At 45.4% G+C, this 27593-nt stretch overlaps 1 protein-coding gene across 3 annotated transcripts; it reads right to left on the reverse strand.

Moving 5' to 3' along the window:
- Window positions 1-2675: 2675 nt before the first annotated feature.
- Window positions 2676-27466, reverse strand: LOC135543354 (probable ubiquitin carboxyl-terminal hydrolase FAF-X). 3 transcript variants are annotated; one of them, XM_064970550.1, is made up of 42 exons: window positions 27219-27465; window positions 23648-23905; window positions 23231-23468; window positions 23007-23119; window positions 22703-22921; window positions 22454-22569; window positions 22121-22372; window positions 21623-21761; window positions 21230-21382; window positions 20700-21011; window positions 20370-20506; window positions 20014-20238; window positions 19743-19856; window positions 19318-19546; window positions 18449-18756; window positions 18066-18306; window positions 17740-17889; window positions 17538-17658; window positions 17235-17365; window positions 16851-17129; window positions 15124-15249; window positions 14856-15014; window positions 14556-14722; window positions 14180-14288; window positions 13807-13953; window positions 13521-13667; window positions 13188-13395; window positions 12759-12979; window positions 12303-12499; window positions 11981-12154; window positions 10949-11090; window positions 10605-10808; window positions 9984-10430; window positions 9563-9831; window positions 9191-9416; window positions 6781-6910; window positions 6502-6687; window positions 6051-6271; window positions 5727-5972; window positions 5330-5542; window positions 5117-5218; window positions 2676-5000 (listed from the first exon to the last, which is right to left on the reverse strand). In XM_064970550.1, exons 2-42 carry the CDS (start codon window positions 23744-23746, stop codon window positions 4839-4841), a joined length of 7779 nt encoding a protein of 2592 aa, XP_064826622.1. In that variant the 5' UTR covers window positions 23747-23905; window positions 27219-27465; the 3' UTR covers window positions 2676-4838. The 3 variants fall into 3 exon arrangements, with proteins under 3 accessions (XP_064826622.1, XP_064826621.1, XP_064826620.1); XM_064970549.1 differs by having other exon boundaries at window positions 5321-5542; XM_064970548.1 differs by having other exon boundaries at window positions 5117-5542; window positions 27219-27466.
- Between the last annotated feature and the right edge of the window lie 127 nt (window positions 27467-27593).

Consider the following 27593-nt stretch of genomic DNA (forward strand, 5'->3'; position numbering starts at 1 on the left):
CTCAAAATATATTTTAGATTTTTAAAGTAGGTATATAAAAAAAAACATGCGCTGGACCCAGAATAATAGTTTGTGTGGAGGTGCTGACTAACGACAAATAAAATATAAACTATCAAAATAGTCGCACACTACATGTATAATCTCCCAGCAATTTAATGTGTATTTACCAACGTTTCAGCATCACTGTGCACTCCTCAGGGTAATGTCATGAATTATTGAACCAGATTACGTAGACACACTGCAATTAGTGTAACCAATGATAATAGTGAGACTTTTTAAAGTAGCCATCCTTTGCCTTGATGACAGCTTTGCACACGCATGGCATTCTCTCAACCAGCTTCAACTGGAATGCTTTTTCAAAAGTCTTGAAGGAGTTCCCACATATGCTGAGCACTTGTTGGACGCTTTTCTTTCACTGTGGTCCAACTCATCCTAAACCATCTCAATTGGGTTAAGGTCAGGTGATTGTGTAGGCCAGGTTATCTGATGCAGAACTCCATCACTCTCCTTCTTTGTCAAATAGCTCTTCCACAGCTTGAAGGTGAGTTTTGTCATTGTCTTGTTGAACAACAAATGATAGTCCCATGAAGCGCAAACCAGATAGGATGGCGTATAGCTGCAGAATGCTGTGGTAGCCATGCTGGTTAAGTCTGCCTTGAATTCTAAATCACTGACAGTGTCACCAGCAAAGCACCCCAACACCTCCTCCTCCATGCTTCAGTGGGAATTCACATGCGGACCAGAGGAGAGCTTTCCACCGGTCTAATGTCCATTGCTCATGTTTCTTGGCCCAAGCAAGTCTCTTCTTATTATTGGTGTCCTTTAGTAGTAGTTTCTTGGCAGCAATTAGACCATGAAGGCCTCATTCAGGCAGTCTCCTCTGAACAGTTGATGTTGAGATGTGTCTGTTACTTGAACTCTGTGAAGCATATATTTAGGCTGCAATTTCTGAGGCTGGTAACTCTAACAAACTTATCCTCTGCAGCAGAGGTGACTCTGGGTCTTCCTTTCCTGTGGCGGTCCTCATGAGAGACAGTTTCATCATAGTGCTTGATGTTTTTTGAGACTGCTCTTGAAGGAACTTCAAAAGTTCTTGAAATGTTCCGTATTGACTGACTTTCATGTATTAAAGTAATGATGGACTGTAATTTCTCTGTGCTAATTTGAGCTGTTCTTGCCATAATATGGACTTGGTCTTTTACCAAATAGGGCTATCTTCTGTATACCCCCCCAACCTTGTCACAACACAACTGATTGGCTCAAAAGCATTAAGGAAATAAATTCCACAAATTAACTTTAAACAAAAGTTTATCTTCAGGCTGCATCACATCCGGCCATGATTGGGTATCCCATTGGGCGGCACACAATTGGTCCAGCGTCGTCCAGGTTTGGTCGGGTTAGACCTTCATTGTAACTAAGAATTTGTTCATAACTGACGTGCCTAGTTAAATAAAGGTTAAATATATATATATTTTTTAACAAGGCACACCAGTTAATTGAAATGCATTCCAGGTGACTACCTCGTGAAGCTGGTTGAGAGAGTGTGTAAAGCTGTCATCAAGGCAAAGGGTGGCAATTTGAAGAATTAACACTTTTACTACATTATTCCATATGCTATATCATAGTTTTGATGTCTTCACTATTATTCTAAAATGTAGAAAATAGTCTAAATAAAAACCCTGAAATGAGTAGGTGTGTTATATTTGTAAACACATTTTTTTAAGGAAGCCTTTTAATCAATCACCAACCTTCTCTTTTTGTAGTATTCCCCTGCTGTTAATCTAGGTGTTTCACATTGTGACTACTGTACTGACACTCCTTGTTATGTGAATGCAGGGTCCCAAAATGTAGGTGCCCTGAAGTCTCTACCAGGAGTTCTGGACTTCTATGGCACAGGAGGTAGAGTGCATGGTGGATGCATCGAAAACATTGTCACTGGCTCAATGTTTTCCTGGCTGCATTGGTTTTAGTCAGATAGGCCTGAACACTGGTGCTGATAATTCTACAGTCATGACTGACTGTGTCATATTAGGTAGAGATCGAGGAATGGATGACAGCTGTAACGTCTCATTATGTCAACACCACATCCCCTTTGCCTTTCTAACAGTCCTTGGGAGAATCTCAATAGCAACTCCTCACTTCTTCAAAACCCATTGGAGGAGAAGGTCAGAGGGGAGGGACCTCTGGCTTTCTCGTCCAATGACTTTTGAGGAGGAGATGGGGAGAAAGGAAGCGAGGTGTAAGCAATTGAGATTCTCCCCTTGACATTCCTCCTGTGGGTGAGAATGAGCTGGAATAAACAGTGCCTCCTGAGAGAAGATGCCAGACATTATTGCTTCAAAAGCAGATCTAGTGTCAGTTTTCACCTACAGAAGGAGGATAGGGCTGGGGTAAAGTTGGCTGACTGTGGATCAGTGGCTGGAAACCTGCTGTAGCAGACTGGCTCATCCCTCCAGAGTGTCTGCTCAAAGTGGGGTTTATAAGCTGTGTTGTAACGCTTGTCTGTTTGGTTCGTTAGATTGACAAGTACAAGGTTAAAAGGGGGCATAAGAAATAATATAAAGTAATTTCCTCTCCCTTGACTCCTCCCCTTTTTCCATGCCAATCTAAAAAAAAAAATGACAGGTGGAAAAATAAATATATATATGCTGGTTCCTCCTTGCATACAGGGCATAATAATTCAAAAGACCATTTATTTGTCCTTTTCTTAAAGTATAATTTTACAGTGTGGTGTGTTTGTAGAGTGCTCCAAGGCAGATTTGGGGGGTAATAACCAGCCATGCATGTTTCACAACAACAACAAAAAATATAATTATTCAAACAAAATAAGAAGGCAGTTCTGATCCTGAAATAACACCTTACACAACGAAGATGCCAAAATAAACAATCTAAGACCTTGCTGTCTAAAAAATATTATGGAAGAAGTGAGAGGAGACATGACCTGTAGTGCTTTAGGACAGGGCCTGGAAGGATGACATCAGTCCATACAGCATTCTTAACCCCCCCCCATTAGGTTCTAATCTAGAACCATCCACAGTCTTGTCCTCCCAGGAGGTTCCGGGTTGCCACTTCTTTTCTCCCCAGTATGCTTTTTGTTTGGGGGAGGGGAGGGGGGGGGGCGTTCCCTCCTCACTTTGCTCCTCCACAGCTTGTCTGTAAAGGCCACAGTTTAAGCAGACATTTTGTCTAATCCATTGCAGTTTCAACCCTTTCCCTTGTTGGCAAATTCCCTCAACGAGATATTGTTTCGTCACTGTCACGTTGTATGTCCCAATGATTTTTTGTTTGCGTGCATTGGGTATTTAAAAGGTATCATAGATGAAATATGAAACCACTACAATGTAAAGATGGCATTTTCCATGTATTCTTGGTAGTGGGCACACTGCTGTACAGACAAAAACAACAACTTCGAAGTGTGAACTGTAGCTCCAGAATTCAAAATCACACCATGGCCAAAACTATTGTTAGCAAAAACGGTTCAGGGCAGATGGAACTCAAAACAATTATTAACAAAGTATTTAAAAAAAAAAAAAAAAAAAAAAGAATTGGACCAAAAAGTTCCTTTTCAATTACTTTCTACTTCCTTTCAAATCAGCAAAAACAACATCTAGGAAATTGAAATAAAATAGCCTACGATTCTTCATATCAAGGGCTTCTTTTTTTGCAGGGATTTTGCTCGTTTCAGACAATTCTCCCAGTAAAACAAAAAAAGAAATTACAACAAACCACACATTCATGTTACCAACTGAAACACAGCCATCTACTTTCGTTGCAGATAGAATCCTAGAAGGACAATCAGAAACGCTGGGCGAGTCAGTTAGCTTGTTTACCAGCAGTTACTGTAGATCATGACCCTGCTTTAGAATGCTTCTTCTGTTATTCTCAACGGACAGACATCTGTAAGACCGTAGCTGTGTTCAAGTAGGACAAAATGTGGAAGGGAAAAAAGGTAAGAAAACCAAGAAGCAGAGAGTTCTTTTCACTTCAAGTGAGCAGAGATCAAACAAGCCTTCACCCGCCCTGCCATTGTCAACTGGTGCACACGGGGTGAATACCAGTTTTAATTCTATATTCAACATGTCCTCACTGCGAGGGGCGTTTGAAACCTACTATAGTATAGTGGTGGAACTGCATCAACCAAGACCCGGTCAGCCAGTGACAGGCCAAACCTCACCTCCATGCACTACAAAGCAGAGAAAACAATAGCAACGCTTATTATTTTCCCCATTTGATTTGACATTGGTCTTCCTTTTCAGTTTTGAAGTCACATACCAGGGGCCAATCCAGGACAGCCTTGCTGCATCATTGCTGTAGGTTGGGAGGGAGGTCGAGGGAAGGAAGGTTTTAACGATTCCAAAACATTAAAACTATGTACACCTTCCCATCACCATTCTGTTTCACTTCCTGTACACACACTGCACACACATCATTGTCTTTCATCTGTTTCTGAAAAACACTGTACACACAACCCTGCAGACAGGAGTATGCTTTTTTTCTCTGTCAGCAGTGACGTGTCTCTATGGGGCAGAGAGAAAGACAAGGTCGAGATTCTTCCCACTCAAAGTTCTAGAAATCATAGAATTCCAATTCTACGATAGACACAGAGACACTTGAAGAGCTTAATTGGCCCGATCCAGAGGGCAGGAGTCAAGGGTGACAAAGGACGCTGTTCCTCCTGGAGAGAAGAGAGCGCTCCGGCCTGGGTCTAATCTTAAATCGACTGTTTGATCAGCCGATCAATAAACTGGGTGTCTTGAAGGTATTGAGTGATAGTGTGCAAAGAGATTTGGGGAGGTGAGTTGCAGGTTAAAGGGGTTGGTTGCCCTCGTGTCATGTTGTTACTCTTTTGTCATCTGGACAGCGGGTGGGGGCGCCACGGGCCCCACCTCCTCTGTGGTGCTCTCCCAGCTCTCCTGTGCTCTCTGTGGGGGCCGCTGGGGCGTGTTCATGTGCTGGGCAGCCGGACCCGTATAGGGCTGGGTGTGGGGGTGGTTGTTCTGCTGCAAAGAGACATGGAAACAGGGAGAAAGAGGTGTCAGCATTCAATATGAGCTTTCTGTAAATTCTGGAGCAGTGCCACACAGTGTGTGTGTGTGTGTGTGTGTGTGTGTGCTACCTGCTGAAACTGCGTGGCAGGAGCAGGGTTATGGGGGTACAGCGCTGTGTCCTCGGGAGGGGAGGAGTCGTGATCTTCTGTTGCCTCCTGATCATCTGGCTCCTGAAAGAAAATACAGACAATGGAATCAGCCAAGGAGAGCTCTGTTACATTACCACACACACACCGACAAAACATGCAAACACCCATCCCACGCGCACACACCTTCCGTACCTCCTCGGGGCAAAGTTCACAGGCCTTGGCCAGGGTCATGCGTGCGGAATGTGAGCGCTCCAGGAAGTACCCGTTGGAGGTCTCGTTGCTCTGGACGGGGGGAGACCAGTTGTTGTAGGTGTACTGGGGGTTCCCTGTGTAGGGCCTCCTCTCCAGCTCGTCCCCCAGCCACTCCACCGCCCACGTCCACTTACGCTTCAGGTCCCCGTTACTCTGGGAGCACAACAGAGAGAGACAGTTCTAATGTTAACACAGTTCTATTCCTGATACACCATTCAAAATATCCAGACACAAACATACTGTACATACTTGAAACACCATTCTAAAATGACTGATCTGGTAGGCAGAGAGGAGCGAGAGGTGACTACCATATCTAGTCTACTATTATCATGTTTACCTGTAGTATCTGGTAGGCCACAGTACAGTTGCTGAACAGAGCCACCATGCACTTGATACACTGGTAGGCCCGTTTCTGGTAGTGGTTCTTAGAGCGCTGAATGGTGTCAAACAGGCCGTCCCTGTCGTCTGGTATACCCTTCAGCACGTTGTGGATCCTGTGGGTCTGCCAGGAGTCCTCTATCAGCAGTATCTGCAGCAGCAGGTCCAGGTAAGGCCTCAGCTCATATGTGTAGGAGTACGCCACCTAGGGGTCGAGACAGGTAGACGGGTGAGGGAAACAAAAACGCTGTGTGTGAGTGAGTCATCCGTGTTAACCCCTTACCTGCCAGAGCAGCTCAGACAGCACGGTAGAGGAGAACTGGGGGTTTTCCCAGCAGCTGAAGCGCAGCAGCTTGACCGTCTCCTCAGAGTTGCTGCAGTCCTCGATGATCTTCTTCACATAGCTGGTCCTAACGAAGAGGATCTCTGACACCAGCTGTTGCAGGGGCATGATGGGGGTGGTCAGGTTGGCGTCTCCGTACGGGTTGGCCAGGGACGGGTTACCTAGAGGACAGTGAGATACATTTATGTCTTTTTGCACACTTCGCTTTATTCTAAGAACGAAAATAAGAGTAAAGAAACAGGAGAGAGAGAATGACAGACAGTGAACCCGAGAGAGAGATTGGAACCATTAGAGAATGAATGAAACACAGAGATAGAGAGAACGAGAGAGAAAGAAAGGAGAGCATAAGAGACAGCAACCATAAGGCGGTGACAGAGAGAGTGAAACATACCATTGATGGACGACTGCATGCGTGTGGAGACGTCACAGCAGCGCAGTAGCTGGGAGACCACAGCGTAGAGCTTGGTCAGTTCTGCATACTGGTACTTTATGGGAGGGCCAGGCCCCTCGTCTAGAGCCACCAGCATGAAGGTAGCAGGGACACTCAGCTTCAACAACTGGGTCTTCTCTGCCAGACCTGGGGGGAGAGGGAGGGAGGAAGAGAAACCATGTTTTATTCCAGCAAGAAACAAACCAACAGCGTTTCTCCTGCACACGCACGTAGTCTTACCCAGGTTGGCGTACATGACGAAGAGGTTGAAGAACTGCTGCAGGTGTCGGCCGTGCTCTGACACCTCTCTCCTAAGCAGGTTCAACACTGCCCTCAACAGGTGATCACTCAGACTCAGGTTATCACAGCCCTGATGCAGGAGGTCAAAGGTTACAGGTCATTTTTTTAATTTACCCATGCACCCCCTGTCGGACTAATAAATAAATATATATTTATTTATTTTTTTACAGCTTTTCTGCTACATATGTGTACATACACTTAGCATCCATGGGACTTTTATATAAAGCAGTCACATAACGATACATTACCAACCATAAACTCTTTAATCCCGCCCCTCAGCCACTCTCAGCCCATCCCACCTATCACCCGAGACCATCCTCGTTTGGTTTCCATATGCCATATATTTTTGAATTGTGCTGTTTTGCATAAGTTTTTTAACCTTTCTAAAACGTATAGTATCCACAGATTGTGAGCTACAGATGAAAACCTTTCCCATGAGTATTATATTATTTAGTGACTACGGCTTTCCAAATCACCAAACCCTGCTATTTGTAAGGTTCATTTTAATTGCACGTTATGATTTTTTAACCATTCCATGAACCTGTGACCAGAAACAAGCTACATTGGGGCAATACCAGAATAAATGATCTCTTCGCAGCAAAATCTACAGAGCTGAGATTGTTGTATGCCCCATATATATAGCATTCTGATGGTGGCAAGAATTTTATATACCTTTAAATGTAAAAACAATAAGTGTTCTGTTTCTAATCATAATATAATTAATAAATATATAACACCATTTTTAAACATTTCATTGTTTCCATAAATATTTTTTTTATAATCAGAATATTTGTTTAACCATAACATTTGGTCTATCTTTTCTGGAGGATAAAACTGAAATTGTAACCAGCTTTGTATGGCTTAGAGGTCGAACGATTATGATTTTTCAACGCCGATACCGATTATTGGAGGACCAAAAAAGCAGATACCGATAAATCGTCCGATTAAAAAAAAAAAAACTATTTGTAATAATGACAATTACAACAATACTGAATGAACACTTACTTTAACTTAATATAATACATCAATAAAATCAATTTAGTCTCAAATAAATAATGAAGCATGTTCAATTTGGTTTAAATAATGCAAAAACAAAGTGTTGGAGAAGAAAGTAAAAGTGCAATATGTAAGAAAGCTAACGTTTAAGTTCCTTGCTCAGAACATATGAAAGCTGGTGGTTCCTTTTAACATGAGTCTTCAATATTCCCAGGTAAGAAGTCTTAGGTTGTAGTTATTATAGCACTTTTGGACTATTTCCCTCTATACCATTTGTATTTCATTAACCTTTGACTATTAGATGTTCTTATAGGCACTTTAGTATTGCCAGTGTAACAGTATATCTTCCGTCCCTCTCCTCGCTCCTCCCTGGGCTCGAACAAGGAACACAACGACAACAGCCACCATCGACGCAACGTTACCCATGCAGAGCAAGGGGAACAACTACTAGAAGGCTCAGAGCGAGTGACATTTGAAATGCTATTAGCGCGCGTTAACGAGCTAGCCATTTCACTTCGGTTACATCAGCCTCATCTCGGGAGAAGTCTCCTTGTGGAGTGCCACGAGAGAGAGGCAGGTCGTTATTGTGTTGGACAAGTTAACTGTAAGGTTGCAAGATTGGATCCCACGAGCTATATATATATATATATATATTTTTTTTTTAACATTGGAAAATCGGCGCCTAAAAATACCGATTTCCGATTGTTATGAAAACATGAAATCGGCCCCAATTAAATCGGCCATTCCGATTAATCGGTCGACCTCTAATGGCTTGTTTAACAAAGGGCAATACTTTAAACAAAATTTAATTTTCAATTCATAAAAAATGAAAATTTGTAATCTGTATAAATCTGTATACATTTTTTAACAAAGGATGAGCCTTAATCTATTGGAGAACCATTTTGGGTTTAAGTATAACTTATACATAAGTGAAGCTTTTAGTGAGAGGTATAAAGTGTTAATATTTAAATCATTTTAGCCCTGCAAAGTGATATTCATTATATAAATAGGTACGTTTAATTTTGTCTGGCTTAGCATTCCAAATAAAATAAAATATTATTTGCTCATATGATTTTTCAAAAACAAGTCATCTGGAGTAGGCAGTGCCATTAGTAAATAAGAAAACTGTGATAGGACCAAAGAGTTAATCAATGTGATTTTTATGTGAAGTATTTACCTCTACATGGTTGCAGAATCTTATTTTTTGCTAACTTTCTATTGAAATTGATTGTGGTAAGTTCATTTATATTTTTTGAGATGTGAATACCAAGTATGGTAATTAGTATTACATCACACCACACACACCTTCTACTCTTTCCCTCCATCTCTCACTCCCCCTTTACTCCCTCTGTACCTGTGTGGACCCGTCAGGGGAGCAGGCGGGGGCGGGGCATGGCCCGTCCGCCAGGGAGAAGTGGGTGATGAAGACGATGAGTTTGGCGAAGGCCCCACGGACCTCGGCACTGGGACACTCCAGCAGGTACTCAGAGAAGCGTGTGGGGTACGCAAACAGAACGTTGTGGGCAAACCAGCAGCGGACGTTCTTACTGTGGCGCAGCAGTATGCACAGGGCATCATACCTGAGAGAGAGGGAGAGAAGGTGGGGGAGGGAGGAGAGAAGACAGAAAGAGGGAAAAGGAAAGAGACGAGGGAAAGAGAGTTACAAGGCTGTCTTGCAATATAAAGAAAGCACACACTTTCTCCCTCTCACAGACAACCCACTCACCAGTCACCGGCGGGCCCCCGGACTACTTTCTTGGTGTGAAACCCAGTGCTGAAGAGGAACCTAGCTGCTAGCTGGATGCTGATCATGGCTATCTCCTCTGCCTCTGGCAGCAGGTGGTCCTGACCCGGGGGAGGGTTGAGGTAGACGCTGTTGCAGGTCAGCAGCTTCTTGACGAACTGGAAGTACTCCAAGCTGTACTGCATGCGGCTGTGCATGAACTGGACGTTCTGCTTCCTCACACTGCATTCAATGGCCCCCGGCATCGTCACCTGGGAGGGGAAATTCATTAGTACGGTTATGAGCATTACGTCATTATACACACAAACAGACTCATTCACACCCACAGGTTCTCGCCTCTGCACTTTATCACAAACAAATGCACACTATCACACACACACACACACACAGTCCTGATCCCCACCTGTCGTGGTGTAGTGGGAGACACAGTCAGCTCTGAGATGCACCTGGCCAGCTCTCCGTCTGCCTCCACTGCGGCCCCTACCCCTGCCGCGTCCATCCTCTCATAGAACAGGATGTAGGCGTTCCACCATCTCTTCTGCCTCCTGTAGGACATCTTCTTCATCATGTGGTCAAACACCTCTCCCATGTACTCCCCCCCGAAGCACTGGCTCTTCATCTCCTCGTCGTCGTCCATCTTGCACTCCGTCACGTCACCGTCGTCAAACTTGTACCAGCGCTCCTTCTGCCCGCTGTCGGCGCTACCGCCGGTGCCACTGTCTCGCTGGCTGATATAGGAGTAGTAGTGGCCGCCGCTGGCCTGACCCGAATGCACCAGCACCCCCACCAGGCGGTACTTAGAACTGCAGCCTGGCGGGTCGGGTTCCGATGGTTCGTTCTGCATGATCATCTGAGAGGAAAAGGAGGAGGGAGGAGTGACTAACTAGAGACAATGTTTGGACTAATGATGAGTTTCCTTGCCAATGCTGCTTCTGTTTACTCTTTCATGGTTTCTGTTTAGAACTTTGTGAAACATTTATAGAGCTCTAATACACAAATCAAATTTGATATAAAAGTAATCTACCTGGCTCTCCGGGTTGCCGTCATCTCCCTCTAGCTTGGCCACCCCGGCCACAGTGTAGGGCTCCATGTCCAGCTCCCTGGGGAACTCAAAGTAGTCGTTGAACTTGATGGCACACTCCCTCTCCCAGTCGTAGTCAAACCTTTTCAGCTGGATGGCCAGCACTGGAGGAAGCTTCTTTATCAGCAGACGCTTCACTGTGTCCACCTGTAGTGGATAAAACACAACAGTAAGAAATGTCATCCTAAAGTATCTATCCAGATCGACACTGCTATTTTGCAATGGAATGAAAACAAAGGACTGAGTACTCAACAGGAATGATGAAGGACAGGAGAAGAGTGAGGTACCTTCTTGTTACACTTCTCACAGTGGTATGCGTTGGCTCCCTCCAGCAAGTCTCCTTTGACGTACTGCTCCATAGAGTCCAGCAGGTTCTGGTGGTTCCTGATGTCCACGTTCAACGTGGTGAATGACTCCTCACACTCATACCTGGGAACAAGATGGTGGAACAGTTTCACTTATTATATTTCAGGCCTGTGATAACTGAGAACTATGTGGTGCCATTTTGTGTCACTAACCACATTTCCATCCACATTTCTGAGAGTAGTCATACCTTATATATACACACTTTTTTTTAATGATCATGACAGCTAGTTTCAGTACAATTTTATAAAAGGCGACACAGATAATTTGTTTGTTTAACATGGTGGGATCTTTGTTAAAAATGTATTATGGGAAATGGCGGTGAAAACGCTTTTATGCACAAACATTTATATAAAAATCATCATATGGAAGTAGACTTGGAGTCATGCGATGACACGGTGTGGGTCCTCCCACTACGGTTCAGGAAACCATGCAGTTTATTAGGCTACAGATTAAAGGTGAAGAGCTTGACGCTCCTTTCCAATAAATATCATGGGTCTTATTCTGGTGACAAGACGATAAATACATGACTGCTGTTGGACAAATTTAAAAAATCCAGAATAATGTCATCATGTAGACTAGCCGACCCACACTGACTCAGAGCTGTTAGCGAGAGCGCACACATTAAGACCAGAGTAGGCACATTTTCTACTTAACAACAGTTTTTGTGACAAAACTATTGGTTGAGTGGAAAATCCAATAGAAACACATTGCACTTCAGATTTTTATTCGATACACGAGAAGTTATGCGGAAAAGTACATTTTGTGTGCACTACGTAATCACGCACTCATTTTTTATATTTTTAAGTCCATTTGGTGGAAATACCACACTGGTGGGAAAATGCACATATTTTCTTTATACAGGTTTTTAGAATATTCGCATAATAAAAATCTGGAGGATGAGTGGTCGTTCATTTGGTTCCACCAGTGTTAGTAAATGGATGAAAACCACTCACCTGTGTGGGCAGTCACGGCAGATTTTCTGGTCGGCAAAGGAGCCTCCCAGCACCTTGCTGAGCATGGAGGAGTGGCCCATGGCCTTCAGAGCCTCATCTAGACTGTCCACTAAAGAGTTGAAGAACTCCAGGGCATCGTGCTGCTCTCGCAGATTCACCGGCTCACCCCATAACCTACAGGAGAGAGATCGATAGAGATAGCTCTTAGTCTTCCAAGACCATTTGTGTGAAATTGGTTTCAAAATAAACATCTTGTAATCTGTACACCACTACATTCCTTGACATTTCATTGTTTTACCTCAGCCTGCTATCGTTAGCTCACCTGAACTGTTTCCAGAAGCCTCGGGGTACATAGTACTGCAGTCGGGAGGAGGCCAGGTGACCAAAGATGACCTGTAGGTGGCGTAGCACCCCAATGTTGTACTCCTTCCTGTCCTCCGACTTACTCAGCGAGGGCTTGTCGTCAAACTGGTGTTGGTAGGCAAACACCTCCTCCCGTGCCGTTCCGTCTGCATTAGTCTGAGGAGGGAAAGTAACAATACACCGGATGGATTATTTAAGTTCAAATTGTACATCTTGGTTCTTCTACACCACATCCATAAACACTCGGTAATATGAACTTCAGAGGGATTTCATTTCCCTAGTCCCTTAGCTCTATACGAAGGGTTGGGGCTGCCATAAAAAGCATCTCAGATTGAAGCTTTAAGCGAGTCATTTTGCAATTATTCAATCTGAAGAGTAAATACAGTTTGGATTGATTCCCAGTCAGTCAGGTCACCTCGTTCTCCTGCTTCTCGTCCCCGGACAGTTCATCGTCCACGTCGGTGCCGGTGCCCTCCACGGCCAGGACACCGTTACGGATGGGCGGGATCATGTAGAGCTGCTGGATGACCGAGTTCATGTAGCAGGTGGCCCCCGCGTTCTTCAGCCCCACAAAGCCTTTGGTGGGCCGCGGCCCCACTGGGGGGAGGTATTCCCACTCTGTCAGAGCCTCACAACCTGAGAGACAGGGAGAGGGAGTTGTTCAATGTTTATCCATTCCACATATATGATCAACACAACAATGAATATCAGAAAAACATTTATAATTCATTGGGGAGAGGTACAATTTACCAGTATAGAGAGGAATATGTGAGATAAATAATAATTAGGAATTTCAGATTAAGTGACTATGTAGTACATATCTGTGAGTGTATAGTTGGTGTACCTAGGTAGTACATGTCAGTGAGTGTATCAACGATCTGCTTGAGGTTCCGGACACAGCCGACCGGCAGAGCCACCAACAACTCGAAGCCGGCGTTGATGGAGGCGGGGCTGCTACAGACAGGGATGGCCTGCTCCGTAGGGAACTCCCCACTCTTCACGTACTGCAGGTACACGTTAGACGCCGGGAAGATGAAGTCATCTATCAACTCCTGGAGAAAGAGTGGGGTGAATTAACAGAATGGACAAAGCATCATCCTATGGTGGCTTGTCCTGTGACTATATTGAGTGCTATTTGGCAACCATATTGGATTTCATAAACAACACAATGACCCACCTTAATGAGGTTGGCCCCGCCCTTCTCACAGCCAATGTAGTACTTCTTCTCTGGTGTCTGGAAGGCCAGCAGCTCCTTGGTGACCCCCAGGTGACCTTCTAGAATGGTCTCCTCTACCCCCGTCTCTCCTGTCCGCTTCACCTCATCCTAACGGTAAAAACACCAAACTGCCATTTAGCGGTAATATTTATGAGAGATATGAAAGCCCATCTTAGACCTTCTCTAAACTACACCATATTAAACTGCATTTCATTTTCTAACAATGAAAAGACTTCTTGTCCAATACCCTGATCTTCTTGAGCCAGTCGATCTCATTGTTGAGCAGCGCCTCAGCGTTGGGCAGGTTGATGTTGCTGTTGTAGGCGTAGTTCAGCAGGTGCCTCAGCAGCGTAAAGTAGTCTCCTGCGTGCTTCGCCCTCTCCTTCGCCGTGCTCTGGAGGAGAGAGGAAGGATACGTGTTACAACAACAAGGGGTCCCAATGGAGTGGGGTGAAGAGTTTCAGTGAGTTACATTTCCTCTTCTAATTATGAAGGCTGGGATTGAGAGCTGGTAAACTGATCCGAGGTCTGTCCTTAAGGGCAACTTCTACCCAGAGCTGAAGAATAACTGTTGTGTCAGTAGGGGAAAGGGAAGAGATGGGAGATGGAAGGATACGCACCCCTAAGACGGTGAAGAGGAGGGTGATGAAGAAGAGGAGGGGTCTGTGTCCCATACAGCACCTAGTGGCCATGAGGAAGAACTGTTCCTGAGCCATCTGACGAACTGACCTGGAGACAGACAGAAAGATGACAACCGGTTGATTTCTCTGTCAAAAAGGTGCTTTTAACATAGTTTTATCGGCTTGTTTCTGTGAGATTAAGTTTGAACACCAAGAGGCGGTTTCCCCGACACAGATTATGCCTACTCCTATAATAAACTCAATGGAGAATTCATTGAAAATGCTTTTCAGTCCAGGATTAGTCTGTGTCCAGGAAATGCCCTGAATGAACAGATCCACAACACAGACATAGATTAACAGCCAGATGCAGACATACTTGCTGTGGCAGTGCAGAAGCAGGTCTATGATGTAAGTCTGCCAGGCCTTCTCCTTACTGAGAGTGTCCAGAGCGGTGGGCAGCAGGGCAAAGCACAGGGTCATGATCTCCAGGGCCTCACAGCACACCATCTCATCCTCCCCGTCCGGCTCCTTACCCACGTTCGTCTGTAGAGGTGATGAACACACACCGCTGTGAGTTTATAGAAGACACAGAAACTCTCCATACAAACCCATAGAAGTCTGCAATACACACCTTAAGAACCAAGCACACACCATCTCAGTTTAGAAAGGATTTTACCTTCTCATAGATCTGACTGATCTCTTCATTAGAGCTGAAGACCAGCTGTACCGTGCCACAGCCTGAAGCCCACACAATCTTCTGCACCGCCCGGATCACACAGAGGTCTGGGATGTACTTGGATGCTTGGAAGAAGTTTTGGGCGTTCGGGGGCAGAGACTGCCAAAAGAAGTGAGCAGACGTTTACGATCTTACTCTTTTTGACTTGCCGTTGTTAACCGGTTGAACGCATGTGTAAGCACTCGTCTTAATAGACACGCCGTCTCACCTCGTCAGAGATCTGTTGGGCCAGTCGTATGGCCACGTTGCGGAGCATGCACTCAGAGGCGGGGTTCGGGATATTCTGTAGAGCACTCTGGAGGACCAGGGCCTGGTCGTGGGTCGCCTGGTTGATCTGGAGAGGAACAAAATCAAAAGACAGATTGAGAACACCAGTCATATTCAAGCTCATTCAAATACATAATGAAGGTACGTTGAGGTGATCATGGTCTGTCCATTCAGGGTCTGGTAACAAGGGTCCTGCTTAGAGGTCAACCGATTATGATTTTTCAACGCCGATACCGATTATTGGAGGAACAAAAAAAAAGCAGATACCGATTAATCTGACAATTTTTTTTACAACAATACTGAATGAACACTTATTTTAACTTAATATTATACATCAATAAAAATCTATTTAGCCTCAAATAAATAATGAAACATGTTCAATTTGGTTTAAATAATGCAAAAACAAAGTGTAATAACTAACCCGCTAACTAGCTAGCCATTTCACATCGGTTACACCAGCCCTTTAGGCTGATAGGCTTGAAGTCATAAACAGCGCTGTGCTTGTGAAGAGCTGCTGGCAAAACGCACAAATGTGCTGTTTGAATGAATGCTTATGAGCCTGCTGGTGCCTACCATCGCTCAGTCAGACTGCTCTATCAAATCATAGACTTAATTATAACATAATAACACACAGAAATACGAGCCTTTGGTCATTAATATGGTCGAATCCGGAAACTATAATTTCGAAAACAAAACATTTATTATTTCAATGAAATACGGAACCGTTCGGTATTTTATCTAATGGGTGGCATCCTTAAGTCTAAATATTCTTGTTACATTGCACAACCTTCAATGTTATGTCATAATTACGTAAAATTCTGGCAAATTAGATCGCAATGAGCCAGGTTGCCCAAACTGTTGCATATACCCTGACTCTGCGTGCAATGAACGCAAGAGAAGTGACACAATTTCACCTGGTTAATATTGCCTGCGAACCTGGATTTCTTTTAGCTAAATATGCAGGTTTAAAAATATATACTTCTGTGTATTTATTTTAAGAAAAGCATTGGTGTTTATGGTTAGGTACAGTCGTCCAACGATTGTACCTTTTTCGCAAATGCGCTTTTGTTAAATCATCCCCCAGCGTTGCATCGATTATATGCAACGCAGGACACGCTAGATAAACTAGTAATATCTTCAACCATGTGTAGTTATAACTAGTGATTATGATTGATTGTTTTTTTATAAGATAAGTTTAATGCTAGCTTGCAACTTACCTTGGCTTCTACTGCATTCGCGTAACAGGCAGGCTCCTCGTGGAGTGCAATGAGAGGCAGGTGGTTAGAGCGTTGGACTAGTTAACTGTAAGGTTTGCAAGATTGGATTCCCCGAGCTGACAAGGTGAAAATCTGCCGTTCTGCCCCCGAACAAGGCAGTTAAGAACACATTCCTAGGAACGGTGGGTTAACTGACTTGCCTAGTTAAATAAAAGGTATAAAAAAAAAAAATTTAATGTATAAAAATAAAATTGGCAAAATCGGCGCTCAAAAATACCGATTTCCGATTGTTATGAAAACTTGAAATCGGCCCCAATTAAATCGGCCATTACGATTAATCGGTCGACCTCCTGCTACCCCCATTGTTCTGCACTCGTCTAAGCTGTAGTAATACAAGGTTTTCCCCGCATTTACAGAGGTAATATAACGGCAATACAAAAGCGTTATTTACCGGCGATGCAGGGCTGGTCCCCTCCACCACGGGCTGGCAGGCCTCAGCCACAGCTTTGACGTGTCCGAACCCCACGGCGGTCAGCAGCAGCTTGGCGATCTTCAGGGCATTGAGGTACGCCCCCCGCCGCGTCTCCATGTCGGCCGATGGCAGGAAGTTGTTCCTGGTGAGCATACTCAGTACGAGCGGGAGGCCGCCGCTCTTCAGGAAGTGGTACTGGAAGTCGCTGGCGTCCTCGCCGAGGGTGCCGCTGGCCGGCATCAGCAATGCATACACCACCTGGGGAATCAATCCAATCAAACGTGGCAGGAGGATGTGAAGAGTGTAAGGGGTAATGAATCAATCACGTAAACCACCACACACACAGTGGTGTGTGTTACCAACCTCAGTGAGGTAGAGGACTTGTGAGGGCGAGGGGCCAAAGAAGCGGGAGTCCAGTGTGGGGCTCAGGCTGTTCTCTCCCAGCTTGGCATGATCCAGACAGATAGCGCGCAGGTTCTCCACGGTACCGTTGTCTACACACAGCTCAACCAGAACATCAGTCAGTCAGGACAAATCATTTCAAACCACAGTAAGAGAGAGAGAGAGAGACGCAGAGGAAGGATGCGAGATGCTGTTTTGGGGCCACAGAAGGACAGCAAGCTATAATGAGAAAGAATGAGAGCGTGAGAGAGAAAGACAGTGTACCTGGAGGCATAAGCTTCATGAGGAGCCTGGCTCCATCTCGCAGCAGAGGCATGTTGAGGGTACAGCCCAGGTCTGCTACCTGCCACAGGAACGAGATGTAGCGCAGGTGGAGAGACATGATCTACAGAGAGCAAGACGTTACTCAGGAGAAGATGACACATTTGACATTTCTCACGTGAGGAAAGATGTGTGTGTGTCTTACCACTCCAGGCAGGCAGCCCTCCACCTCTGGGTTGGGCCCTTCGCTGAAGTGGTTGCCATGGTTACTGGGTGAGCCGGTGGAGGAGTCAGAGGAGCTGTCAGGACTGGAGGGCACGGTGGCACTCACCTGGGTCAGCTTGGCTGTGATCAACTACACACAAAATACCGATTTGAACCAAACGCTAACAGATACACTGTGCTTTCATCATCTAATCCTAGTAGATTAGTGATTCCAGGAGGGAGTAAAATTGTATTTAAACACATCGGAACTAAGCCCTAAATTCAAAACCAGTGCATGGGCCATTGATTACGAAATGACTAGCTCACTGCTTTGTCCTTGAGGTTGAGCTGTCCAATCAGCTTCCTGTCATCCGCCGGGTCGACAACCTCCCCGCCAATGAAGAGCTCTATCTTGGTGTGCGTGGCGTTGGCCTTGATGCGTGTGAGGATGCCGCGGCGCACCGAGCCGATGGTGTCATTGGTGTGAGACCAGATGTCCAGGTCATCCACCTGACGACCCTGGTTAGGGAAACGCACGATCAACGTGATGTGCTTCCCCCGGAACGCCCTGAGAGAGAGAAAGGGGAGAAAGAAAGAGAGGGATTGGTCAGTCAAAATATTGGCGCTGAGACTCTGACAAACTTTGTTAGACCTCGCTTTCACAAGTGTGTGTTGGTGTGAGTTCGTGTGTGTGTGAGTCTCTCTCCTACCTGGACATGGGCAGTATGGACCTCTCCTCGTGGTAGTCGCTGTCACATTCGTTGATGTACTCCTTGAGCACGGTGAGCACGCGAACCATGCGGATGGCCTCCTGCCGGGCACAGTTGATGCTGTCCTTGTCCCCGTCCAGGACACACAGCGTGTCGTACGACGCCTTCAGACGGTCAAAACACAACTGGATGAAGTCTTCGTGGATCTCCACCTGGTTGACCTGCAGCTTGGGCCCCAGGTTGGTGTAGATCTCCTTCAGCAGGTCGATGGCTCGGCTGGCGATGTCATCAGTACCCTGGATCACCACCTGGTAGAACAATGCAAAGCGGTTTTGTGCACTATCCTCCTCCAGGGTTAATCCAGGAACCAGATTGGTGTCTAGAAAAGCTTAACAGCGATAAGAGGAGTTTTAACTCAAATGCCTCCCAAGGTCGTCCAGTCCTTTGTGCTCCAGGTTTTACAGTATGTTCAGAAAGCTTTAGAACATTGATAAGCTTTTTAATACTCACCCTCCAGAGGTAGTCCAGTCCTATGAGCTCCAGGTTTTACAGTATGTTCAGAAAGCTTTAGAACAAGCTTTTTAACACTCACCCTCCTATGAGCTCCAGGGTAGTCTTTAGAACAGTCCTCCAGAGGTAGTCCAGTCCTGAGCCAGGTTTTACAGTATGTTCAGAAAGCTTTAGAACAAGCTTTTTAACACTCACCCTCCAGAGGTAGTCCAGTCCTATGAGCTCCAGGTTTTACAGTATGTTCAGAAAGCTTTAGAACAAGCTTTTTAACACTCACCCTCCAGAGGTAGTCCAGTCCTATGAGCTCCAGGTTTTACAGTATGTTCAGAAAGCTTTAGAACAAGCTTTTTAACACTCACCCTCCAGAGGTAGTCCAGTCCTATGAGTTCCAGGTCATCCATCATGTAGGCCCTGCGTTTGGCCACCAGTTTTCCCTCGCGGCAGTTGACAGCCTTGAAGAACCTCTCGAAGCACTTCATGCCGTTCTCCGTGAGCAGGGACGGGTCCAGCTGCAGAACATTGTTCTCAAAGAAGTCCTTGTTGATGTCCGGGTCCAGGTCTGGCTCATCTCCCATTAGCTTAGAGTACCTAGAGTTGGAAAAGACAGTATAAAGACATTATAAAGGCTCATACTTGCATATAACAAATGATAAAGTATGATCCCAGCAGGCTTTAAGTGAAGTGCTACCAATAACATTTGAGTTGAACTAACCTGGAATAATTAAAAAAAGGGAAATCATATTTAATATACATCAAAGGCTGGTCTAAACAAATGTGTACGTACCATTTGAAGCACGCCTCCCGGTCACACAAGAAGACGGCGCTCTCAGCCAGACACCTCCAGATCTGCTTGGCCTGAGGAGCACATAGCCACAACTGTCCGTCCTTCAACAGGAACCTGGAGAACAAGATGGTTCAAAGCAGTTAGACACTAACAGAGGACTCAGAATGGCCACTTTCATTCCCACAGACTAAGAAATGCCTCGCCGCCCAGAAAAGCAGTCAAGGGTCAATGTTTTCATCCTGAGATACCTGTAGACAGCCGCCTGCCTTACCTCAGGAAGTTGAGCCTCTCCTGGACCTCCTGAACATGACTGTAGCGACTTCCCACCCTGACCGTCTGAGGGTCAAAGTCTGCATGTTCAGCTTTGGAGAACGGTCTCATGGTTTCCATGTAGGCAGACAGGTTCTCAGCCACCAGAGTGACTAGGGCATGGTTGTGCTGTAGCTGGTTGATCAGGTCATGACGATAGAACACATGAGGACTCCTCTGGGTCTGACTGTATGGGGAAGAGGAAAGGGAAGGAGAGAAATGTAATATTTCATCACAAGCTTTGACTCAATGGGAAAAATGAGATGAGACGAGAGCGAAAGGGAGAGAGACAGGGAGATGGAGAGAGTCTTTCGTTACCTGAGGTTCTGAGGAGCTTCCCCAAACAGGCTGCAGATCTCTCTGATCTGCTTCAGGGCTGGTATGACCCACTTATCGTTGGTGCGCAGCTCCTCGATGAAGCGGTCTATCCACTGGATCTTCTGGGTGTCTCTGTCCTGTTGGAACACACAGAAACACAGAGCAGGGTCCTAGTCATTAGGGACCATCGTAGCAAAACATTTTGCAACAGAAAACAAAAAACAAGAGATTCTCATTTGACAAGTTCAGGAAGAAAGTCCCAGTTTCTGTCTGTTTTCTTTCATTTGGTGCCTAATGAATACAACCCATTAGAAGTAACAGTAGTTTTACCTGAGAGCAGCTGTAGTCCAGTATCTTGATGTGTGCGCTGAGGGCCTGGTCCATGATGTCCACGGGGACGTCGTCACTGTGAGCCAGGTTCCACAGCAGGTTGAGCACCTTGTGGGCCATCACTCCATCCTTATCGTCCTCCGCCAGACGACGGATCAGCTCCAGCAGCTTCTCACGCTGCTTCTTACTCGCATTCGTCCAACTCTCCTTGAAGCAATCAAAGAGATGGTCGAGCTGCTCTGGAGAGAAGTCCCAGGCCAGTTTGGCCAGAAGGTCATGGACGTTCTTCACTATGGCTTCATGCTTACCAGCCTGACATACAAACAGACACAGAAGACACTTAGGCATGGTTCTAAAAACAACCCCTTCTCCTACCCATAAAGGAAAAAGTCTCTCTTGCAAAATATATATTTTTCACAAATGAGAATAACCTGTATAGGTTCAATGAATAGGAAGTACATTAAAATTCAAGATGGAGCCATCCCCATATTGCTGAGACCCATTTTCCCATGACACGTTTAACTCAGTACCTGCGCTGCCCAGATGTTGTCCAGGTCCTGCATGGTGAGGGCTTTCTCCTTGATGACGAAGCGGAGTATCTTCTCTAGCTTCTCTACGTACTGAGGCTGGTGGAGGCTGTCCCTCAGCACGATGGACAGGATGTGGTTCTGCTGGATCCACTCCTGAGAGAAAGGGAGAGGAAGACAAACATCAGGCATAGCAGTTGTAAATGAGAACTTCTCAACTTGCCTACCTGGCTAAATAAATAAATAATAAATTAGCATTCCTGTGGAGAAATTCCATGTCCAATTCCACTGACAGGAATTGAACTGGAATTGACTATTAAACTCTGATGAGCAATTTAAAAGCTCTATACAAATCCAGTCCATTATCATTCATAAGGAGTAACTGTGGTGACTCACCGCCATGCGTTCTGCCGTCAGCCACTCCTCCTCCTCAGGGTTGCCATGCCGATGTGTATAGTAGGACACGCTGGAGATGACCTTGTTGACCTCATTCAGAGCGTTCATCTTGCCGTTGAACGAGGAAATCTGCAATAACCTGGGGACAAATCAACAACTTAAAGGAATAACCATCTTATCGAAAAGGAAAATTCCACCCAAAAGCTATCTTTTGGTATTTATTTCATTAGTCCATTGTTGACAGAGTCCCAAAATGTTTTACATGTCAGAAAAATACCAGCTGTATTTTGAAAGTTACACATCTTGAAAAATGTTTTGCACGTCAACAATTGACTAATGAAAGAAATATCAAAACAGTTTTTGGGTGGAGTTTTCCCATAATAATAAAACAGCAGTTGACTGACCAAAACACTCATCACACGAGGTGCTCAAACCCAAATGTAAATTTTAATTCTATACAATAACAACCTAAAAAGAAAACAACTGAAGGAATCTCACCTAAGGATCATTTTCAACCTAAATATCTCCAAGTTCTTGACGGTCTCCTCCTGACCGGGCACCCTGGAGGCCAGGTTCTTCAGGGACTTGATGATCATGGACAGGGCATCGTTCTTGGCCTCGTTCTTGGCCTCCTTCTTCAGCTCCTCGTCCGTCAGGTTCTCCAGGAACTGAGGAACCATCTCGATCACTGGCAGGAAGTACTTTTTCACTGTGTGCAAGGTCAGGAACTCATAGCACTGGCCGAACGGCCTGGAGGGAAGACATGCACGGGTTAGGACACGCACACGTCCCTTACAAGTCCCTTACATTGGTCCATCTGTGCTAACATACTTGATGAGGGCAGCGATGATCTGTACGTTGAGTGCCTGTCCGCTCATGAAGCGGTCGTGTAGAGTCTGAAACCCGTTCAGTGTGCCAAACTTATTAATCAGGTCCACCAACCAGCCCTGAGAGAGAGGGAGAGATGGAGAGAAAACAATGAACGGCTAATCACTGACGACAGCTTTATTCATGTTGAAAACTTGGGTATACTATATCAAGCGAGGAATCCTGAGTAAGCGAGGGTGAGTTGGGGCCTACCTTGGGTGAGCGAGGGTCGGGTGGGCGGGCGAAGAGCTCGTCGTCGGCCAGCGTGGCCCCGGCGGGGATGGTCTCAGAGGGCCGCGTGCCGTTGTAGATGTGGAACTTGCAGTGGGGGTTGGTGGCTGTGGCCAGTAGCTCCAGTAAGGGGAACCAGTCCTGAGGAAGCTTGGTCACACACAGCTCCACCAGCCGGTGTGTGTTGGTGATGATACACCTCTGTGGAAGGAAGGACAATCAGCTGTAGTTCAAACAGGAAGTGCTAGTGTGCGCGCACACACACACACACACACGAGGCCCTTACATGGATCTCAAACTTCCACCCGCTGACAGCCTCGTCTGTGAGGATCTTAGTGAAGGAGATGGTCAGGCCGTCCCTGAAAAACCTCTGGCACGCCTCACACTTCACATCAAGCCCTGCAGAAAGAGGCAACGATTAAAGGCAGAAAACAAAGAGAGATCAATAGAAGACAAATGAAAAAGATGTTGTCCTATATGGATGTATATTGTATACGATGATGGTCACACCTTTTTTACATAAGTCTATAGCAGCTTCAAGTAGAACTTCTAATTCCCCCTTTGGCAGGACTGGGACTACCCATCGGGGCCTGTTGATCATGTCGTCCAGCTTGGCCAGGTCAGTGTGAGGGAAGGCAGGCTCCTCCTCCTCCAGAGCAGGGGCAGAGTCTCCTTGGCCCTGCTCCTCCTCCGCCGCCGGTGGGCTCACAGGAGACGGCTCCGTGGTCGACGGGTTTGGGGACACAGTCTGCAACGCGCACACACATTAATATTAAAAGTAAGTAAGTACTAAAGCATATGGCATTGCAGATCGCTCCATATTAGTCAGTCAACTTCACGCAGACATTCAGGTGATATGCGGGTAACCTTGTTCACTGATAATTGGGGAACTATCCATAGACAGACACACATCACCCCGACACTCACCTGGGCCTGTGTGGGTGGGGGCTGGCTCTGAGAATCAGCGGGTGCCTGGCCCTGGCTATCATTGCCCCCCACGGGGGAGCCACGGGTGGTGACCGTCATGATTGACACGGGGCAGATCTTAGCAGTCTTGTCCGCTTTAGGAGGCCCTGGCCTGGGGGGGAATCACTGCCTGGGTAGGGAAGGAGTACCAGAGGCCGGCTGAGAGGGAACGCTCCGGCTGCTGAGGCTCAGGGAGGGTTGCAGAAACCATCGCAGAACCTGTGGGACAGAGACAGGGGGACAGAGATTTAGAATGGTTGATGCCCCATTTTTCACATGCATTTGGGACTGAGGCATGTGCATTTCAGCTAATCTGTGTACAATCTAGTGAACATCACATGGTCAACTTCAGACCACTGTTGAGGTGTAAAAATAGCTGAGAAACAACACAGGTGCATCCAAAGGCCAAGATTCCACAGTATTTTTGCAAGACAGGAGTCTTCAACTAAGCGAGACCAATTCAAATGACTCTCACTCTGCCACTATCTGGGTCTAGACATTAAAATGCTGATACGCATGCTTGACAACGGGGTGGAATTATGACATACAGACACACACACCGTAGCCCTAATACCGACAGACAGAACCCCCCACACTGCCATCACCTCTCCTATTTCCAGTTTAGCTGTGCTGCAGACAGCACAGGACTATCAACCATACGCCACACTGGCCTATTAATAGTCTCTGCCGAACTGGTTCAGAGATATCTAGACTGTGCAAGACACTATTCAGCTACTGACAAACTGTTGATTGGTCACACAGAGCATGACCCTACCCTAATCCTACCCCAACAAACTGTAGCTCCTAGGTTACTCACATCTCACTACAGCAAGACATGCATGGGATATTGAGGTTTCAAGATATCACCTGGCTATATTAGCCAAGCCTAATACAATAACAATTGAACAAGGAGAACAAGCCATTGTGCGTTTACGGACAAACAATGTATTCTTAATAATTGCCAAAAATGATTAATAATAGCATATTGGATTGAAATCAGGCCATCTATGCTTGGCTGTCAGTGCCACTGACATAAAGTTGTGTTAGTCCAACAATGTGTCCCAGTACTGTAACAGTGTTTCACAACTACAGTCCTCCAGTAGCTCCAACAGCACACATTTTTGTTGTAGCCCCAGACAAGCACACCTGATTCAACTTGTCAACTAATCATCAAGCCCTCAATGAGTGGAATCAGGGGATTTTGTCCAGGCCTATAAGAAAAATGTGTGATGTTGGGGGGGACTGGAGTTGGGAAACACTGCACTATAACATAAGTGAGTCTGTATAGAATATTGACCTTACACAACAGCAGAGTGACAAAGCAAAACATCTTAAATCACTATGAGTCAGGATGGAAAAGATAGGCCCTAAACCTGTTGTTAGGCTGAGGCTCCTTCAATCTACTCAAGTGCCTATGAGGTAACATTAAGATTAGGGGCTAGGGTTTCAGGGTAGGAAAGGTCTGTGTGTCTAGTTGTGAGACACTGGAAGACACATTAAGACAGTCTCCAGCTGAGTTGCGATCCTCTGGGCTCAGTTTACAGGTTTATTATTGGCTGTCTTCAGTTTCCCCGTCTTCAGATGTATCTGCTTCCATCTAATGGAAGAGGTTAGTATTAGGGAAGGGGAATCTGATCCTAGATCTGTGGTTTGGGCCGACTTCTACCTCAAGCATCATCAGGCAAGCCGGCAGGAGTAGGCTACAGCTGACAGCTACAATGTGAATGGAAGTTAACAAGCCAATCGGAATCAATGACCCAAGGAGCAAGAACGGTTGAGGAACCAATCAGATGAAAAGAAACCTTGAGTCTTGAGAAAGCACCTGTCCGGGCCATAAACCATGGTTTCCCCAACCCTCTCCTCAGCACCCCCAGACGTTCCACATTTGTGTTCTAACCATAAACCGGCACACCTGATTTAATTAGTCAAAGGCTTGATGATTAGTTGAATAACTGAATCAGTGGTGCACGTTTAGGGTTAAAACTAAAATTGAGAAACACTGGTTTTCAGCTTACTGAAAATCTAGTAATTACACCTGGTACAGCTGCCATGGCAGTGTGTTTGCGGCAAGTATTCAGGTCATCTTGGTCAAGGCTTAGTTTTGCTGACTTGAGTAAAACTTGAAGTGAGCATAGTTATGTCAGGACTGAGGAAACGCAAACCTTTTAGTTGGAATTAAGTAATTTGTATCCGGAAATGCACAAAGTAAGCATATTACCAGGCCTAAAAATCGTCAACGATGACATATTGACAATGCCTTGCTTGCAAATAACTAAAATCGATTCTTTGTCAATAGATCTAATGCCAGCCCCTACCTTGGCTAGTCTCAAAAACCGACACTAGGCAGAGTCAACTACAGTCGGGTTTTCAAGACTACCCTTGGCTACACCTTCAGTTTTCGTTTTGGAGACATGTCTGTCTGCAAACTGTCAAGACATTTGGACATTTCTTGTGACAGCCGTTGGTTGACAAGGAGCTTGGCACAAAGGAAAACATTGTCACGACAAATGACAAGGTTGCTTGCTTGATGTGTGTGAATAAAAATGTACTTGGTCCGAGGCTTGCTAATCATTCTTATCACGATCCGCTATCCTCACCAGAACCTCTTTCTGTGAGGATACGTCATTGAGTAACATTGTGCAGCTAACTAATTAAATCAAGTAATTTGGGGACTGGAGTATAAGGAAAACTTGATTTAATTACAGCAAACTCAATCTCAAAATAAGTGTTACTGTCACATTGTATGATGCATTTTAGATATGAGACCGCTAACTAGCCAGCATCAGCCAACAACTAACGTAGCTAACTACACTTGCTAGATTAAAAAGCATTAGCCAAATATTTCAAACAATGCGAAAATAACCAGCTTGCAAACACTGCCTGGAACACGGTTAATTGATGTGAAAAATAACTTCATGCAACAGGAGTCTGGACGATAACTAATGCATAACGTTAGACAAGGCCCGTAATGTTAGTTAGCTAGCTACTGACAAGCATTGCAAGGGCCTTCTCCTTACTCAACATCGGTAGTAGTGCTAACATGCTAGTTAACGTTAGCTAATGGCGCTGCCGTCGCCACAACAATCAACAGTCTGTGTGCATTGGTAGGTTGTTGATCAAACACCAGCCCATATGTCAACACCACTAGTCCAAGACGTTAACCAGACAAGATGTTGGCTGAGACTGACCTTGAACTAGCTATGTGGAGACCGTTATATTTCAAAATCCAAACAATTAACAGGTTGGTATGGGAAACGTCAGCCATTTTACCACAGCCAAAAATAACAGCTAACTTAACTAGCCAACGTTACATACAGAAACAAACCGGCATTTCAGCATTCATTCTGCCGATGTCAGGCACCTTGCTTGCTATTACTCTCACCTCTTTATCCAATGAAAAGCATATGTGTAACATTACACCTTGTAACTAGACCGCTATAACGTTTCATTGTTAATGATTACTCAGATATGTCGTTATCTAGTTATACCAGCCAGTTAGCACCATTGTTGCTAGCTACCCAATGTTACTTACCCCAAAATTTGATGCAACTTCCTTGAGTTGACTTGTCCTGTCTATGAATCTTTCTATTCTGGGTTCCGCTAAGTGTCAACGTGTGTTACATACTATTTTCATACATGCATCCAGATCTGCTAATATGATCTCTCTTCCTTGCTTATTTTTTTTGTCTGCACTTGGGTGTTTTTCCTGCGTCACCATCAACCCCCCCCCTCTACTGTAGTCTAGCACAGTTTTCCCAGCCAGTCCGTGGTAAACGTAGCTGACGGAGGCCGTGTTCGAGAGGATCAAAACCGTCATGTATCATTGGTAAATTGTGACTTGCTGACTGATCTACAAATAATAATGAGCAGCTATTTACGATGTGAAGTTCCGTGTAGATCAGTCAGT

This window comes from Oncorhynchus masou, chromosome 7 (genome assembly GCF_036934945.1).
Source record: "Oncorhynchus masou masou isolate Uvic2021 chromosome 7, UVic_Omas_1.1, whole genome shotgun sequence".
In the NCBI taxonomy this organism is placed as follows: domain Eukaryota; kingdom Metazoa; phylum Chordata; class Actinopteri; order Salmoniformes; family Salmonidae; genus Oncorhynchus; species Oncorhynchus masou.